The 15,295-nt window shown below is 47.9% G+C and overlaps 1 protein-coding gene and 1 long non-coding RNA gene across 2 annotated transcripts in view; both read right to left on the bottom strand.

The window, feature by feature from the left end:
- The window catches only part of LOC125282319 (uncharacterized), a 41,523-nt gene extending 40,906 nt beyond the window's left edge, over positions 1-617 (bottom strand). The window contains exon 1 of the long non-coding RNA XR_008956762.1: positions 516-617. This is a non-coding gene — a long non-coding RNA (uncharacterized LOC125282319). The remainder of the gene's footprint in view (positions 1-515) is intronic.
- A 5,607-nt stretch (positions 618-6,224) lies between these two features.
- Positions 6,225-11,072, bottom strand: LOC125282318 (rho guanine nucleotide exchange factor 11-like). The gene is given in 7 exon segments (XM_048216929.2): positions 6,225-6,786; positions 6,789-8,107; positions 8,109-8,964; positions 8,967-10,142; positions 10,145-10,385; positions 10,388-10,732; positions 10,734-11,072. Coding segments are annotated over 7 exon segments (4,485 nt in total). The 5' UTR covers positions 10,857-11,072; the 3' UTR covers positions 6,225-6,361.
- Between the last annotated feature and the right edge of the window lie 4,223 nt (positions 11,073-15,295).

The raw sequence follows: 15,295 nt of genomic DNA, 5'->3' as shown, positions 1-15,295 counted from the left end.
TCTAACAAAGAATTGAATTTCCCTTAAAAATAAAATAGGTGATGGGGATTAAGGAGGACATGTGATGAGCACCAGGTGTTGAATAAGTGTTGAATCACTAAATTCTACACCTGAAACTAATATTACACTATACGTTAACTGAAATTTAAATAAAAACTTTAAAAAAGAGAAAGAAATGAGCTATCAAACAATGAAAAAACATGGAGGAACCTTAAATGCTATTACTAAGTGGAATAAACCAGTCTGGAAAGGCTACAAACCGTATGATTCCAACTATGACATTCTGGAAAGAGCAAAACTATGGAGACAATAAAAAGATTTATACAGGGTAAGAGGTAAAAAACGACCCACATAGAAGCATTTCCACCATGTTTCCCAAGATTCAAACTTTACCGCTTAGGTTTGATACATTCGGCAGGAGAATATCAGGGACAAGAAGGAAACCTTAAAAGTGTTCAAACAGCAAGATTAAAAATTCAAACAGTGAGTTGATGTGGCTGGCCATGCCTCCCTACCTTGGGCTGACCGAGTCTCTCCCTGGAGATTTACTTGGGGCTCAGGAGCCCGGCTCGGCGCTGCAGGACCGGAGGCCATTCCCCACGCCAAAGTGGACTCCAGAGCCAGGCGCCAGGCGGGGGGCGGGGAAGTCTGTGCCTGAGCATGCGCCTTATTGGCTCCTGCCCGGAAGCCGTTGGGGAGAGTGCACCTGCAGCCAGTTAGCTTGCAACCGTTGTGCATGTGCTCTTGGTGCTAGGGAGGCCTGCAGGCGCTGTGCTGCTTCCTTGTTTGTTACTAAGGCACTGTGATTGGCAGCCCTGGAGAGTCTGCTTTTTCCAACTGTATTAAGGAGACCCAGGGAAAAAAAAATAACGCTTGCCAGGGGTGGAGGTGGAGGAAAGATTAACAGAGGACACAGGATTTTTAGGGCAGTGAGAATACCCTGTATGCTATTATAAGGATGGCTGGATCATTATATATTTGTCCAAAACCATGGAATGTACTCCAAGAGTGAACTTTAAGGTAAACTGTGGACTTTGGGTGCTTATGATGATGTCAATGTCCACTCATCCTTGGTAACAATGTACCATTCTGGTGAGTGGTCAGTAATGGGGGAGGCAATGGAGGAGTGTGTGTGTGTGTGTGTGTGTGTGTGTGTGCGCACTCACACAGGGGATATATGGGAAAATCTCTGTGCCTTCCTCTCAATTTTGTTGTAAACCTGAAACTGCTCTAAAAAAACGGATGTCTTAAAAAAAGAATGCTGTCAGATGTCTGTCAGAAGATACAGTAGGTATAAATACACACCCAAATAAAGTACAAAAAAGCTTAATAAAATATATGACACACCAGCACACTCATCATACATAAGAAACATAATATTGTGAGAAACAACAGATCAGTAAATAAAACTTCAATTTCAGAATAAACATCTTTGAGCATCCCAGAATCCAAAGCAAGAAAGGAAGCTAAATAAATTATAGTGTTCTAATTGTATAATGAGACAATATAAATCAGAGAAGCAAAATTTTACATAGCATGATACTTGGAAAAGAATTGATTCAATTGGGTTCCCCATGGTTTTATTTTAAAAATTATTTTACAACTTTCCTATAAAATACAATATGCAGCATAAAATGCACAAAACATATATGTAAAGTATAATAAATATACAGCAAACATCCAATAGCCACTACCAAAGACAAGTAGGGCATCGCAAGAACTCTGGAAGTCCCTTTGTTTTTATCACCCCTAATTCTCCCCCTAACTTCTCGTGTAAACTTCTTTGCTTTATACTTTTTATTCATCCACTAAAAAATAGATTTACCTGTTTTAAAACTTATGTAAGTGGAATCATCTTTAATATATTCTATTTTAAATGTATTTCTTTTTACTTTATATACAGTAAAATTCACTCTTTGAATTAATTTCACCTTGATCAGATTTTGCTTATCTATTTTGAAGCTCTGTTGTTGGGTACCTCCCACCTTTGGAACTGTTATATCTTCCACAAGAAATGACCCCTTTTGGAAAAAAAAAAAAAAAAGAAAGAAAGAAAAGAAACGACCCCTTTTGAATCATGAGATGTCCTTCTCTCTGGTAATGTTCCTCATTCTGAAGTCTATTTTGTCTAATATAATGTAGCTACTCCAACTTTCTTTTGTTTAATGTTTGAATAGTATGTATTTTACTTTTTAAATTATTTTTTAGATTTTATTTTACTTTTAGTCTTTTTTTTTTTTTTTAAGTAGACAGCATATTGTTGGGTCTTCCTTTTATTTCTAATTTATAATCCCAGTCTCTTGGTTTCTTTAGATCATTTATATTGAATCCAATTTCTGATATGGTTAGATTAAAATTACCATTTTGCTAATTGCATTCTATTTATTCTATCTAATCAGTTCTTTTTCTGCCCCCTTTTGTGTTAGTTTTTATGAATCCATTTTAACTTCATCATTTCCCTATTATTTATATCTTTTTAAAATATTTTAAATTGTTGTTCTAGGATTAAAAACATTTAATCGAAGTCTAACTTCAAATAATTCCACTACCTGATGTGTCGTAAAAGAGATTTACACCAGTATATCCCCAATTCCTCACTCTCATCCTTTGGGTGATTTTTTTTTGTCATAAATTCTACTTTTACTTATGCCATCAACAAAACATATTGCTACCATGCATATTTCTTTTATTCCATTCCCACTGCTTTTCATTTCTTTGGTGGATCCATGTGTCGGTCTGGTATCACACTACTTTTGCCTGAAAACATTAAACGTTATTCATAGTGCAAGTCTACTTGGCAGTGAATTCCCTCGGTTTTGTTTTTATGAGAAAGTATAGATTTCTCCTTCATTCTTCTTCCTGCTTTATTGAGGTATGATCGACAATAATTATATGTATTTAAGTTGTACAGTGAGTTTTTTGAAGTTATACAAGTTAATGATGCCTTAATATATGTATACATTGTGAGGAAATGAGTACCACCTCAAGTTGATTAACACATTTATCACCTTTCACAATTACACTTTTTGTGTGGTGAGAACACTTAGGATCTATTCTCTTGGCATATTTTAAGTATGCAATACAATACTATTAATTATAGTCACCATGCTACATATTAAAGCCCCAGAACTTATCATCTTACCAACATCTCCCCATTCAACCACCACCCCCATCCTTGGCCACCAGCCCCTGGCAGTCACCATGTTACTGTCTGGTTTGATGAATTCAACTTTTTTAGATTCCACATGTAAGTGAAATCACACAATATTTCTCTTTCTGTGTTTGGCTTATTTCACTTAGCATAATGTCCTCCAGTTTCATTCATGTTGTCACAAATAGAATTTCCTTCTTTCTTATGGCTGAACGGTATTCCATAGTTTTGGCTATTTGGGTCTTTTGTGGTTTCATACAAAGTTCAAGGTTGTTTTATCTACTTCTGTGAAAAATGCCATTGGAATTTTGACAGGGATTGCATTAGATCTATAGATGACTTTTGGTAGTATGGACATTGTAATAATATTAATTCTCCTAATCCAGGAACAAGGTATCTTTCCATTTATTTGTGTCTTCAAGTTCTTTCATCAATGTCCTACAGTTTTCAGTGTACACATCTTTCACCTCCTTGATTCAATTTATTCCTAAGTACTTTTACTTTTTGATGCTTGGCAGCAGGAGTGTTCCCAGCCTGTGACTGAATTAAAGGGCCATATCAGGATCTACAGTTGGACCAAGCTCAGAGGGCCTGCCTCAGGGACACGGACAGATGTGTCTACCGCCCGGTCCCTTGGCATACACAACTAGTGGCTAAAAGGGACCAGAATTGAGTCACAGGCCACTTCAAGGTCTGAGGTTCTCAGGACTGCTACCTGTGGCACAGTCGAGTGTGACTCTTAGTGGTCCTGGTGGATAGATGGTGTTGGTGGGGAGACCAAGACCAAATATGGTTTAGCCAAGTCCACAGGGAGACTACAGCTGTTTCTGAATCTGTACCCAGACACTAGATCAGTGAGGTCTGCCACCTGGGCATGGGTCTGCCTACTCAAAATGGCCCTCATTGATCATGGGTTACACTGGGATTTTCACAATCTCTTAACTAGATCCCAAATCTCCCACAAAGGCACTATTGTCCATGGTTGGCTGCCAAATTATTGTTACTGAGGGGGGATATGAGGCCAGCATTACCAAAGCCAAAAAACACACCACAAGAAGCACCTGGGTGGCTCAGTCTGATGAGTGTCCAACTCTTGGTTTTGGCTCAAGCATGATCTCAGGGTCTTGGGATAGAGCTATGTGTTGAGCTCTGCGTTCAGTGTGGAGTCTGTTTGTCCTTCTCCTTTCCCCTGTGTCCCTCCCTCTCCTCTCTTCCTCACCCTCTAAAATAAGTAAAATCTTAAAAACAAAAAAGACACTACATGAAAAGAAAACTACTGCCAATATCCCTGATGAATATACATGCAAACATTTTCAACAAAATATTAGGAACCAAATTCAACAGCAAATTACAAGGATCATATGTCATGATCAAGTGGGAATCACCCCTAGAATACAAGAAAAGTTCAACATATGTAAATCAATATATGTGAGACACTATATTTAAAAAATGAGGGATAAAAACCATATGATAATCTCAATAGATGTAGAAAAAGCATTTGCAAAATACAACACCCTTTCATGATTTAAAAAAAAAAACTCATAAAATGTGAGTGGAGAAGAAACATACTTCAACATAATAAAAGCCATATATGACAAGCCCACAGCAAACATCATACTCAATGGTAAAAGGTCAAAAGCTTTTCTGCTAAAGTCAGAAGCAAGGTCAGGGTGTCCATGCTTACCATTTCTATTCAACATAGTACTGGAAGTCCTAGCCAGAGCAATCAGTCAAGAAAATAAATAAAAGGGATCAAATCAGAAAAAAAAAAGATAAATTGCTTTTGCAGATGACATATTCAATAAATGTCAATAAATGGTGCTGGGAAAATTGGACAGCTATATGCAAAAGAATGAAACTTGACCACTCTCTCACACCATACACAAAGATAAACTCCAAATGGATGAAAGACCTCAATGTGAGACAGGAATCCATCAAAATCCTGGAGGAAAACATAGGCAGCAACCTCTACGACATCGGCCAAAGCAACCTTTTTCATGACACATCTCCAAAGGCAAGAGAAACAAAAGATAAAATGAACTTGTGGGACTTCATCAAGATTAAAAGCTTCTGCACAGTCAAGGAAACAGTCAAAAGAGCTAAGAGGCAGCCCACGGAATGGGAGAATATATTTGCAAATGATACTACAGATAAAAGACTGGTATCCAAGATCTACAAAGAACTTTTTTTTTTTTGGAAGAATATTTAACTTTTCTTTAAAAAAAAATCTTAACCATGAGAGAAAGAAAATAAGAGTATACATTATTTTAACAGGAAAACAGTCATTTCCATCTCTATATTTTATATATTATATATATATTTATATTTATATATATATATGTATATATACACCTAGCACAGTGTGTCTATTCTATCGGTCCGCAGGGAGGGGGCTGGCATGGGGTGAGCAACCGATGCTGCCGTGGCCCCTGGCGATGGTCCTGGGTTAATGCGGGGACTCCAGCATTCACACCCCCTGCCCCACCTCCTGGGCCTGGTTTTTAGGGCCGTACCGGATACACTGGTTTTTCTCTAGGGAGAGGGTGGGGAAGGGTGGACAGAGGTGGGGTCAGGAACTCCCGGAAGAGGACAAGTCCTAGGAGCAGGGAGAAGCTCTCTGCTCGGGCCACAGAGACTGGGCTCTCAAGCCACATGGGCTGGGACACCCTCCCACTCACGGGGACCCGGGTGCTCAGGTCTGGCTCCCCCCTCGGCCCTGACCCCGGAGCTGGCCTGTTAACTAGGAGATGCGAGCTGTCCCTCTGGGCCTGCCTCCGCCCCCGAGGAACAGAAACAAAACAGGTCAAAGTTATTTACAAAGCAAGACGCACATACAGCACGTATGTATTTATAGGAAACCGAAGTGACTATGAGGGGAGAAGCAGGGTGCCCACCTCAGCCCCGGGGTCCTGCGAAGAGGGGAGGGAGGAAGAAAGTGCATTTACACAGAGACTCCTCCTTTCACCTGCATGTCTGGGGGGGCCTTTCAGATGCAGTCAGCATGCTCAGGAGAGGCCTTGGGGGGCGGCTGGAGGGAAGGGGAGACTACTGACACTTGACCGGGACCTGAGCAGACCAAGCGACATGCGGGGCGCCCCCGGGGGTCTCAGCTAGACCCGTTCTCCATGGCCTCCACCGCGGGAAGGAGGTCTGGGCTCCCACTGCCCTGTGCCCCTGCCTCGGGCCGGTCCCCAGAGCACGAGTGGGCAGTTACAGTCCTGGGGAAGAGGCCGCAGGCGCCACGCTGTCTTCCGGGGGGGCATCGGAGCCGTCCTCCGAGCACGGCCATGGCTGGTGGCCGTCCCTGGAGTCGCAGGCCAGGGCTTCCCTGGCCGGAGGTGACAGGGAGCCGTCTGTCCATCTAGCCACCTCCGTGTGGAAACTGCCCACGGGTGTGGTGCCGCCCGACACCTCTCCCGCGAGGGACCTGAGCAGCTCTCTGTGGGCCAGCTCCATGTCCCTGAGCCTGTTGAGCTTGACCGTGAGCTGCTCGATGGTGCGGAAGATGCTGCCCACGTCCCTGAGGGCCAGGCTGGGCGGGGAGTGGCGAGGGTGCCTGTGACCTCCACTGGGTCCCCGAAGCCGCCAGGCAGGGATGCTCTCGGGCTGGGAGGGCTCGGTGCTGGAGTCCGGGGTCCGGCCGGCATGCTGACATAGAAGCAGTTCCCTTTTCTCACGACTTTGTAACTTCCTGCCGCCTCGGTGCTTAAAGCCTCTTCTTCTGGGTTCCTGTCCAGCTTGGGAGACTCCCAGATCCCGGAATTCCTGGCCTGTGGGGGCAGCTGTTCCAGAGAACAGAGAGCCATGTCCTCCTGCTCTGGACCTTCACCCCCGGGGGGCCGTGCCCTGGGGCACCAGCTGCTGCTCCTGAGAGAAGGCGCAGGCGTCAGGCCGTCGTCGGGCTCCCTGGCGGGCTGCGCTTCGGGGTGGCGACCGGGCAGCAGGCCACACAGAATCAGGTGCCGCAGGCTCTCCACATCTTCCTGGGCTGAGTCGGCGAGCCCTTCCATGAACAGAGGACGGGGGATGGGCAGGAGGATAGGGTCTCTCATCCGGCCTCCCCTGTTCTCTCCATCCAGGGATGTGGAGGGGTGAGGCAGGGCACCCAGCTCCCCTTCAATGCTGTCTTCCTGCTCGGGATCGTCTAGGAGGCCCGCGTGCTTCCCCTCAACCCTCTGCTGGGGCCCAGTGCCTGCTCCGGGCAGCTCCCCGGGCTCTGGTTCACTGTGGAACACTTCTGAGCCATCCAGCCGGACCCTGCTGGGGGTGGGGCTCTGCTGCACTGGCTCCCGGGCGCCCAGGGGTGGGGGATGGGCGAGCACTGGGGCAGCTCCTGGGCGCCGGGTGGCGTTCCAAATGGCCTCGTCCAAGAGCTCCATCCACGTGTTCTTGTCTGACGACGTCAGTGTCACCAGCTCGTAGATCTGGGGGGGGCCCAGCTCCGAGGTGCAGATGATGAAGAAGGCTCGTTTGTCTGTGGCCACGGAGCAGATGAGCACGGCATTGAGCTTGAGGACAGGGCTGAAGGTCTGCTTGCTGTCCGCGGAGCCTGCGGCGGTCTTGCTGTGACACTTGAGCAGCAGCTTCTTGTCCTGCTTCTGCAACAGCACCAGGAGATCCTCCAGCAGCAGCACGCACTGGTCCAAGCTCTTATCCTTGCTGATCCTCCAGGTCAGGGGCCCCTCGTGGACCATCCTTCTGGCTGTGAGATCTAGGCTCTTGAACTCTGCTGCCAGGGGGTTGCTGGCCCTCTCCAGGGACGTGGTGTCCAGGTGTTTCTGGCAGCCCTCCAGTTGGTGCCGGTTCTCCGTCTGCTTCACCGCCTTGTTCACATACTTAAGGATTTCCCAGCACTGGTCCCATGCCCAGCAGAGCTTCTAGTGCTTGGCGGTGCCACCCTCCGTGTGCTTGAGGACGCTCTCCAGCAGCAGCGGGTACTTGGTGAGCCGTTGCATCTGACACAATGAGATCCCTGAACTGCAGCCGCCGGCACCGGGGGTGACTCTCAGCCTCCTGCATGAAGAGCTGGAAGCAGCTTTCCTTGCACTGCTTGGTCTTGATGAGCCCCAGGGCGATGGACTGACAGGAGCAGAACTGGGCAGCCACCTGCTGGAGCTCCTCCCGGCCAGGGCCGTCAAACCGAGCCAGCATGAGGTCACCGATGTCTCTGATAATGGGGCCCTCCTCTCGGAGCTTCCTCATGGCCTTGCACCAGGAATTACGGATCTCGATGAGCTCAGGCAGGTTGGGGAAGAGCCGGGCCAGCTCCTCCCGGGGCATCAGGTTCTCCTTCTTCATCCGCTGGTAGAAGATCAGGTCCAGGACCCGGAGCGTGCGCAGATGGGAGGCTTCCATCACAAACAGCTCATTGATGACCTCCTGCCGGTCAATCTCCCTCTGGCTTAGACCGGCCACCACATCCTTGCCCACCGTGTGCTGCCAGTTCTGGGCGTCCGGCTCTGGCTCCAAGTCCAAGAGCTGGCCCAAATCGTCCTCTAGGAGGTGGGGGAGGAAGGCATCTGTGCAGAACCCCAGGCTGGGGGACTCGATGCTCCTGCAGCCCATTTTGGGGGTAAAGGGAGGGGTTGGGTTCTCCAGAGACCTTGTGGAGAGGCTGGAGGCAGAGGACAAGGCTGACTGGTGGAGGCGGGCAGCCTCCACGGCCGCATCCATGTCCACATCACTGCGAGAGCGGGGCACGTTCTCCACCTTCCGGGACCACTTCAGCTCCTCCCAGCCCTTCAGGCTCTCAGAGCGGCCCAGGCAGATCTCTGAGTGTGAGCTGTAGCTCTCCAGCAGGTCCTTGGGGAAGTTCCTGTGGAGAGCCGCTGCATCCCAGGCTCCGGGGCGTCATACGGCTGGGTGTTCTCAAAGTGCTGAATGATGTTCCTCACGTTTCCTGGTTTGACTTCCACAGGGGACAAGGGAATATGAAATGTGCTCTGCGAAGAGCTTTTGGGCTTCCTGATATACTTGAGGATAGGGTTTCGCCTCTTGTCCTCCAAGGCATCCTTGTCTTTTTTGGAATTGCTGCTCTTCTTGGTCTTTGGGAAGAAGGGCAGCCACTTGTCCTTGTCAGGAGCTACCTGGGCCTTTTCAGCTGTGCCGGAAGGCCATGCCTCTCGGAGACGGAGCCCAGCGTAGCCCAAATAGGTATCGAGAGCGAAATCCATGGGGGCACTCCTGTCCTCCTCGTACTTGGACAGAATGCCTGCCAGGGCGGCTAGCTGCTTCTCGGCCACTTGGCGCTCTCGGACAGGGTCCCCATCCAGGTCTAGCAGGTCATTCTCACCGTACAGACTACCCAGCCCCAGGGTGTGCTTTGTTCTGTAGTCCTGGATCTGCCCCTGGATCTCGGGCATGGCTGCCTCCTGCACTTCCCAGAGTGTGGTGCGGACGTCCTCACTGCCGCGCAGACGCAAGTCAATTTCAGCCTGTAACACCTCCGGGACTTTCACTCTCAGCGGCGCATTTTTCTCTAAGAAAATATTCCAGATGTCTTTTCCTAAGCTTCAGGAGTCCTTGGGGTTTGTCTGCTGGTAAACTTCTGCACACAGGTAAAAAAGCAGCGGACTGGGGTCAGCCTGAGAGAAGATGTACCGCAGGAAAATGCCCAGGTGAGCCGGCCGTGCCTTCAGCTTCTCAAGGTCCTGGAAGATGATGTCGCCCACGTTGTTGAAATAACCCGAGTCATAATCTTCCTCTGGGCCAATAATTAAAGGCTTCGGGCTCTGGTCTGCGCCCTGCTTGCTGGTGCCAGGCCCTGGTGCGTCCGAGCCCTGCCGCCGGTGGTGCTGGGCCAGCCTGGCCATGATCACAGGTGAGGTTCGGGGACTGCCCAGCCCAGGGTCTGACAGTGCCAAGTTCCAATTCATCAGCGCCTCACTGAGGGAGGGGAAGTGCTCCGTTCCAGCATCCAAGCCGCTGTCCCCCTCCTGGCAGTCCAGAGAGAGCTGGCCTTCTGATGCTTTCTGGCTGTTGTCACCATATGGGCGGGTATGTCCACGAAGCCACCCGTCTCCTGCTGGATCTTCAGCTGGAGCTGAGTGACACGCCTCTGGGCACCTTCGATCTGCTCCTCCAGCAGGCTGGCAGGATTCCGGCTGTATACCTCACAAATACACTGTAACTCCTTTTCCTCCTGCCTCAGCATATTGCAAAGGATCTGGGTGGCATGTTTTTGGAATTCGGGATCCTGCAGTGGTTTGCCCCCCCCCATGCGCTGCGGGGGGGGGGCAGAGGTGGGGGCCGAGGCAGTGGTGGGACCACAGGGGCGACTGGGGGGGCTCCAGCGGGGGCAGGGTCCTGCTGCAGCCCAGAGACACTGATGGACGAGGGGGAAGAGCCCAGGAGGGTCAGTGCGACATAGGCGCCAGATCTGATAAGGTTTACCACCTCCAGGTGTGAGCTGTTGGTCACCATGGTGCCGTTGACTTTGATGATCCGGTCTCCCTCTTTGACACCAGCTCTCATGGCTGCCCCTCCGGGCCACACAGCCTGCACCAGAACGATACGGTCCCCACTGACCGTGAAGCCGAAGCCATGCTGGTCCTTCTGGATGATTACACAGCGCTGAACAAGAACCTGCTGTCTCGGAGGTGTCGGAGGGCTGGCGGAGGTGGGAAGGGGACCTGTGTTCAGACGCCGGAACTCCCAAAGACAGGCCGCTTAACCTGTCTATGATCTGGGGTAACCTCACAGTCATGGTTTCTCAGTGTCTCCGCAGAACAAGGATCCTGCAGTTTTGATGTCTTGATCAGGGCTGAGTCAGCTGCAATTTTTAAGAAAGGTGGGAGGAGGGCCTCCCAACCTCAAGGTCGGATGCTCGGATGCTCAAATGCTCTCTGCTGGCTCTCAGGACCCTGGGAACTGAGGCTCCACTCTACTTGTACCAGCGAGCATGGTGTCCATTCTCAGCCCCTGGCCCCTCCCCCGTCAGAGAAAAAAACCAAAAGAAAAAGAGGAAAAACTATGACCTTCTTAGAAACCAAAAACCCAACCACAAATCTCTTCAAGGTTAGCGCTATGGGCTAAGACATGAATCACAGAAAGAATGTGCCTTCAAAATATCAGTCTTCACTGCAAGATACAGATGAAGCCCATGCTCGAGACGCCGTTCCCGCAGCTGTCCTCCCGCAGGTGGGCGCCCGGTGGCCGGCAGGGCCGTGCTGGGTCCCCCCGCACTCAGCAGGAGGGCGACGCTGACACCAGGGCAGGGGTGGCGGAGGGCCGGTCCGAACCGGCACCGGGGCAGGCCCCAGGCCGGCGCGCTAGGCGGGGAAATAAATGAAAGCATACAACAGGACGTGCACCGCGGCAGCCCTTCAAGTCGGGGCAGCCCTGCGACCACGGTTATGGAGCTCATTAAAACACAGCAACAAAAATGGCTTTTACGTGAAAGGTCTGGAAACCCTTCAAGGAGCCGAAGGCACCGAGCAGGAGCGCGGCGCCCCCGCCTCACGCCGGCCAGGCCCTGGCCTCCCCGGGCCCCGCGCTCACCGCCCCGGCCGCCGTCAACCGCGGACGCCGCTCGCCTCCCCGCGCTGCCCGACCCGCAGCCTCCTCCGCACCGGCCTGCGGGGGCCCTGCCCGGCTACCCTCCACCCCGCCCGGCCCGCTCGCCCGCCGCCTCACGCCCGCCAGGCCCTGGCCTCCCCGCGCCCCGCGCTCACCGTCCCGGCTGCCATCAACGGCGGACGCCGCTCGCGTCCCCGCGCTGCCCGACCCGGGGCCTCCTCTGCGCCGGCCTGCGGGGGCCGGGCCCCAGCTACCCTCCACCCCGCCCAGCCCGCTCGCCCGCCGCCGCCTCCGCTCTGGCCCAGCGCGCGGGGCTCCTCCGGTTGCAGGCCTGGCGGGCCAGTGGTGCCCGCGCTGCCCCCTCCAGCCCCGCTCCAGCAGCGCGCTACAAAGAACTTCTCAAACTCAATACAAGAGAAACAAACAAATCATAAAATGGGCAGAAGATATGAACAGTTTTCCAATGATGACATACAAATGGCTAACAGACACATGAAAAAATGTTCAAAATCATTAGCCATCAGGGAAATTCAAATAGAAACCACACTAAGATACCACCTTACACCAGTTAGAATGGCAAAAATTAACAAGGTAGGAAACAGCAATTGCTGGAGAAGATGTGGAGAAAGGCGATCCCTCCTACATTGTTGGTGGGAATGCAGTTTGGTGCAGCCACTCTGGAAAACAGTGTGGAGGTCCCTTAAAAAGTTAAAAATGGAGCTACCCTATGACCCAGCCATTGCACTACTGGATATTTACCCCAAAGATACAGACACAGTGAAGAGAAGGGCCATATGCACCCCAAAGTTCATAGCAGCATTGTCCACAATAGCTAAATCACGGAAGGAACTGAGATGCCCTTCAACAGATGACTGGATTAAGAAGCTGTGGTCCATATATACAACGGAATATTACTCAGCTATCAGAAAGAACGAGTTCTCAACATTTGCTGCAACATGGACGGCACTGGAGGAGAGAATGCTAAGTGAAATAAGTCAAGCAGAGAAAGACAATTATCATGATTTCTCTCATCTATGGAACATAAGAACTAGGAAGATCGGTAGGGGAAGAAAGGCATAAAGAAACGGGAGGTAATCAGAAGGGGGAATGAAGCATGAGAGACTGTGGACTCTGAGAAACAAACTGAGGGCTTCAGAGGGGAGGGGGGTGGGGGAATGGGATAGGCTGGTGATGGGTAGTAAGGAGGGCACTATTGCATGGTGCACTGGGTGTTATATGCAACTAATGAATCATCGAACTTTACATCAGAAACCAGGGATGTACTGTATGGTGACTAACATAATATAATAAAAAATCATTAAAAAATAAAAATAAAAAAAATAAAATGGATTGAAAGAAGGATAAATAGGGGTGGATTGATAGGTATGTGGTAAGCAAATCTAGCAAATGCTAATGGTAGAATCTAGGCGGCAGTATATGGGTATTCACTTTAAAGTATTTCTACTTTATTGTATGTGTGAAAATATTTGTAATAAAATTTGGAACAAAAATAAAAAAAAAAGGAGGGCACGTATCGCATGGTGCACTGGGTATTATACGCAACTAATGAATCATCGAACTTTACATCAAAAAAATAAATAAAAATTAAAAAAAAGAAAAAAGAAAAAATAGGTCAAAATAACTATTTTCAGACATTATACTACAGGCAGTGCAAGACTGTGATCACTGGGAGAAGCTAAATTCAGCCAGTAGCACCTTCCAGACCATGGAGCATGAAAAGGAGCCTCCGACAGCACTTGCGAGTCTAAGTGAACACAGCAGATAAAGAATGGAGTTTGGAGCTACCACACTGAATCCAATCTGTAAGGCAGCGTTCCAGAGGGAACTGCGGCAGAGAAGGAGCTATAAAAATCTGCAGAGATGAGCCCGGGGTCTTCAGCACCCCCCCCCACATGCACGCACGCACGCGTGCAGGTATTCTGCAGGGCCGAGAACAGGAAGACTATTGGGGAAAACTGCCTGAGCTTGGAGAGGGTTTGGAATGTTAGAATTCTACCCCATCGGAGTGGAGAGATGTCAATGAGCACTCGGAGCTCTCCTAGGAGATCCCAGAAAGACCCTATCTTAAAGTAGGACTAATCTAACCCCAAAGTAAAAGCTATTCTAAACCATATCGTCTAAGAGTTAAAAAGAAGCCTTAAAAGATTAAGCTGATCCACAAAAAAAAATAAACCATATCCCAGAACAAAACTCAATACCCTATTAGGGGAAGATAACAAAACTTCCTAACTCAACTCCATAATGTTGAACATATAATCTAAAGTGTTAGAAAAAAAATAGTAAAAAAATTTTTAAAAAGGAATGTATATGTTTCTTACTCTCAAAAACTATTTAGAGGGTTATCAGTTAGATGAATTAGAGTGAATCCAATTTATATAACTGCCTAACAACAACTAATGGGATATATCAGTTTGCTTCATCACATTATCATACCACTACCATATAGTAGCTCAATTCAGAGAGCAATTACTTAATAATGTGGGTTCAACTAACTTTTTTTGAATTACAAATCAAGCAAATCTTCTACAAGTCATTTAAATTATTGCAGCCCTAGTTTCTTTAGCTGTAGTATGCATAGAATGATGCCTACCTCTCAGTGCCCTAGTGATGGCTAAAAATGGCAAGAGATGGGAATATGTTTAGTTTGGTACTTGACTAATAACAGGACTTCACTATTATTTATTCATTAGATTTTTAATGACAGAAAGATACATATTGTGAAAATTAAAGCTCGCTGATTTCCCTTACTGACAACAGTATGATCTACCATAAAAAGTTTAGGGAAGATGCTAGAAAGTGTAAAGAAATGAGCCATATTTTCATCTTTATCCATCTGGGGCACACTTTATACTACTATCACCATTATCATAAAAAAAAACCCTCTTTGGCATTTGTTATCCTCAGAATTATATTAAGACTAATTCATAGGCTTATGTCCTCCTTATTAAAATTTTATAATCAAAGATAGGAAAATTGAATTGACATTTAAGTTAAGAACTAACTAGACACAAAATATGAACGGGAAAAAAAAGCATTTTTATTTTTACAGCCTTTAATTTTTAATTTTTTAAAACATTTATTTATTTTGAGAGAGAGAGAGTACAGGAGTGAGCAAAAGTGGGGGGGGGCAGAGGGAGTAGGATAGATAATCTCAAGAGGACTCCACACTTGGCACGGAACCCACGGCGGGGCTCCATCTCAGGACCCTGAGATCATCGTCTGAGCAGAAACCAACAGTCAGAGGTTTAACCGACAGCACCACCCAGGTTCCCCTATTTTTACTGATTTTTCAAGTAAGTGAATTACAGAAGCAATTTCAGCAACTAATTGTGTGACAGACACAAAAGCCAAAAATGTTAGGTAAATTCACTGAACACTGAAGTTTTGTCTTTATTATTCTTACATTCCCAAAGCTTTTTCAAAGGCCTAAAATAAAACAGAGACTCAGTAGAAACATGTTTGATAAACGAAGGAGGTTTTTATATGTTCTTTCATCAATGTGGTAAGGATTAAGGAAGAGATATTTCAGAGCTGTTTTCTTTTCCCTTACTTGGAAAGATAACTTGTAAATTTTTCATTGAGAACTAGGAAATACTTTGAGACGTG

Source organism: Ursus arctos, unplaced genomic scaffold (genome assembly GCF_023065955.2).
Source record: "Ursus arctos isolate Adak ecotype North America unplaced genomic scaffold, UrsArc2.0 scaffold_32, whole genome shotgun sequence".
NCBI classification, from domain to species: domain Eukaryota; kingdom Metazoa; phylum Chordata; class Mammalia; order Carnivora; family Ursidae; genus Ursus; species Ursus arctos.
Note: the sequence above shows the minus strand (reverse complement) of the source record. Positions and strands in the feature narration are given on the sequence as shown.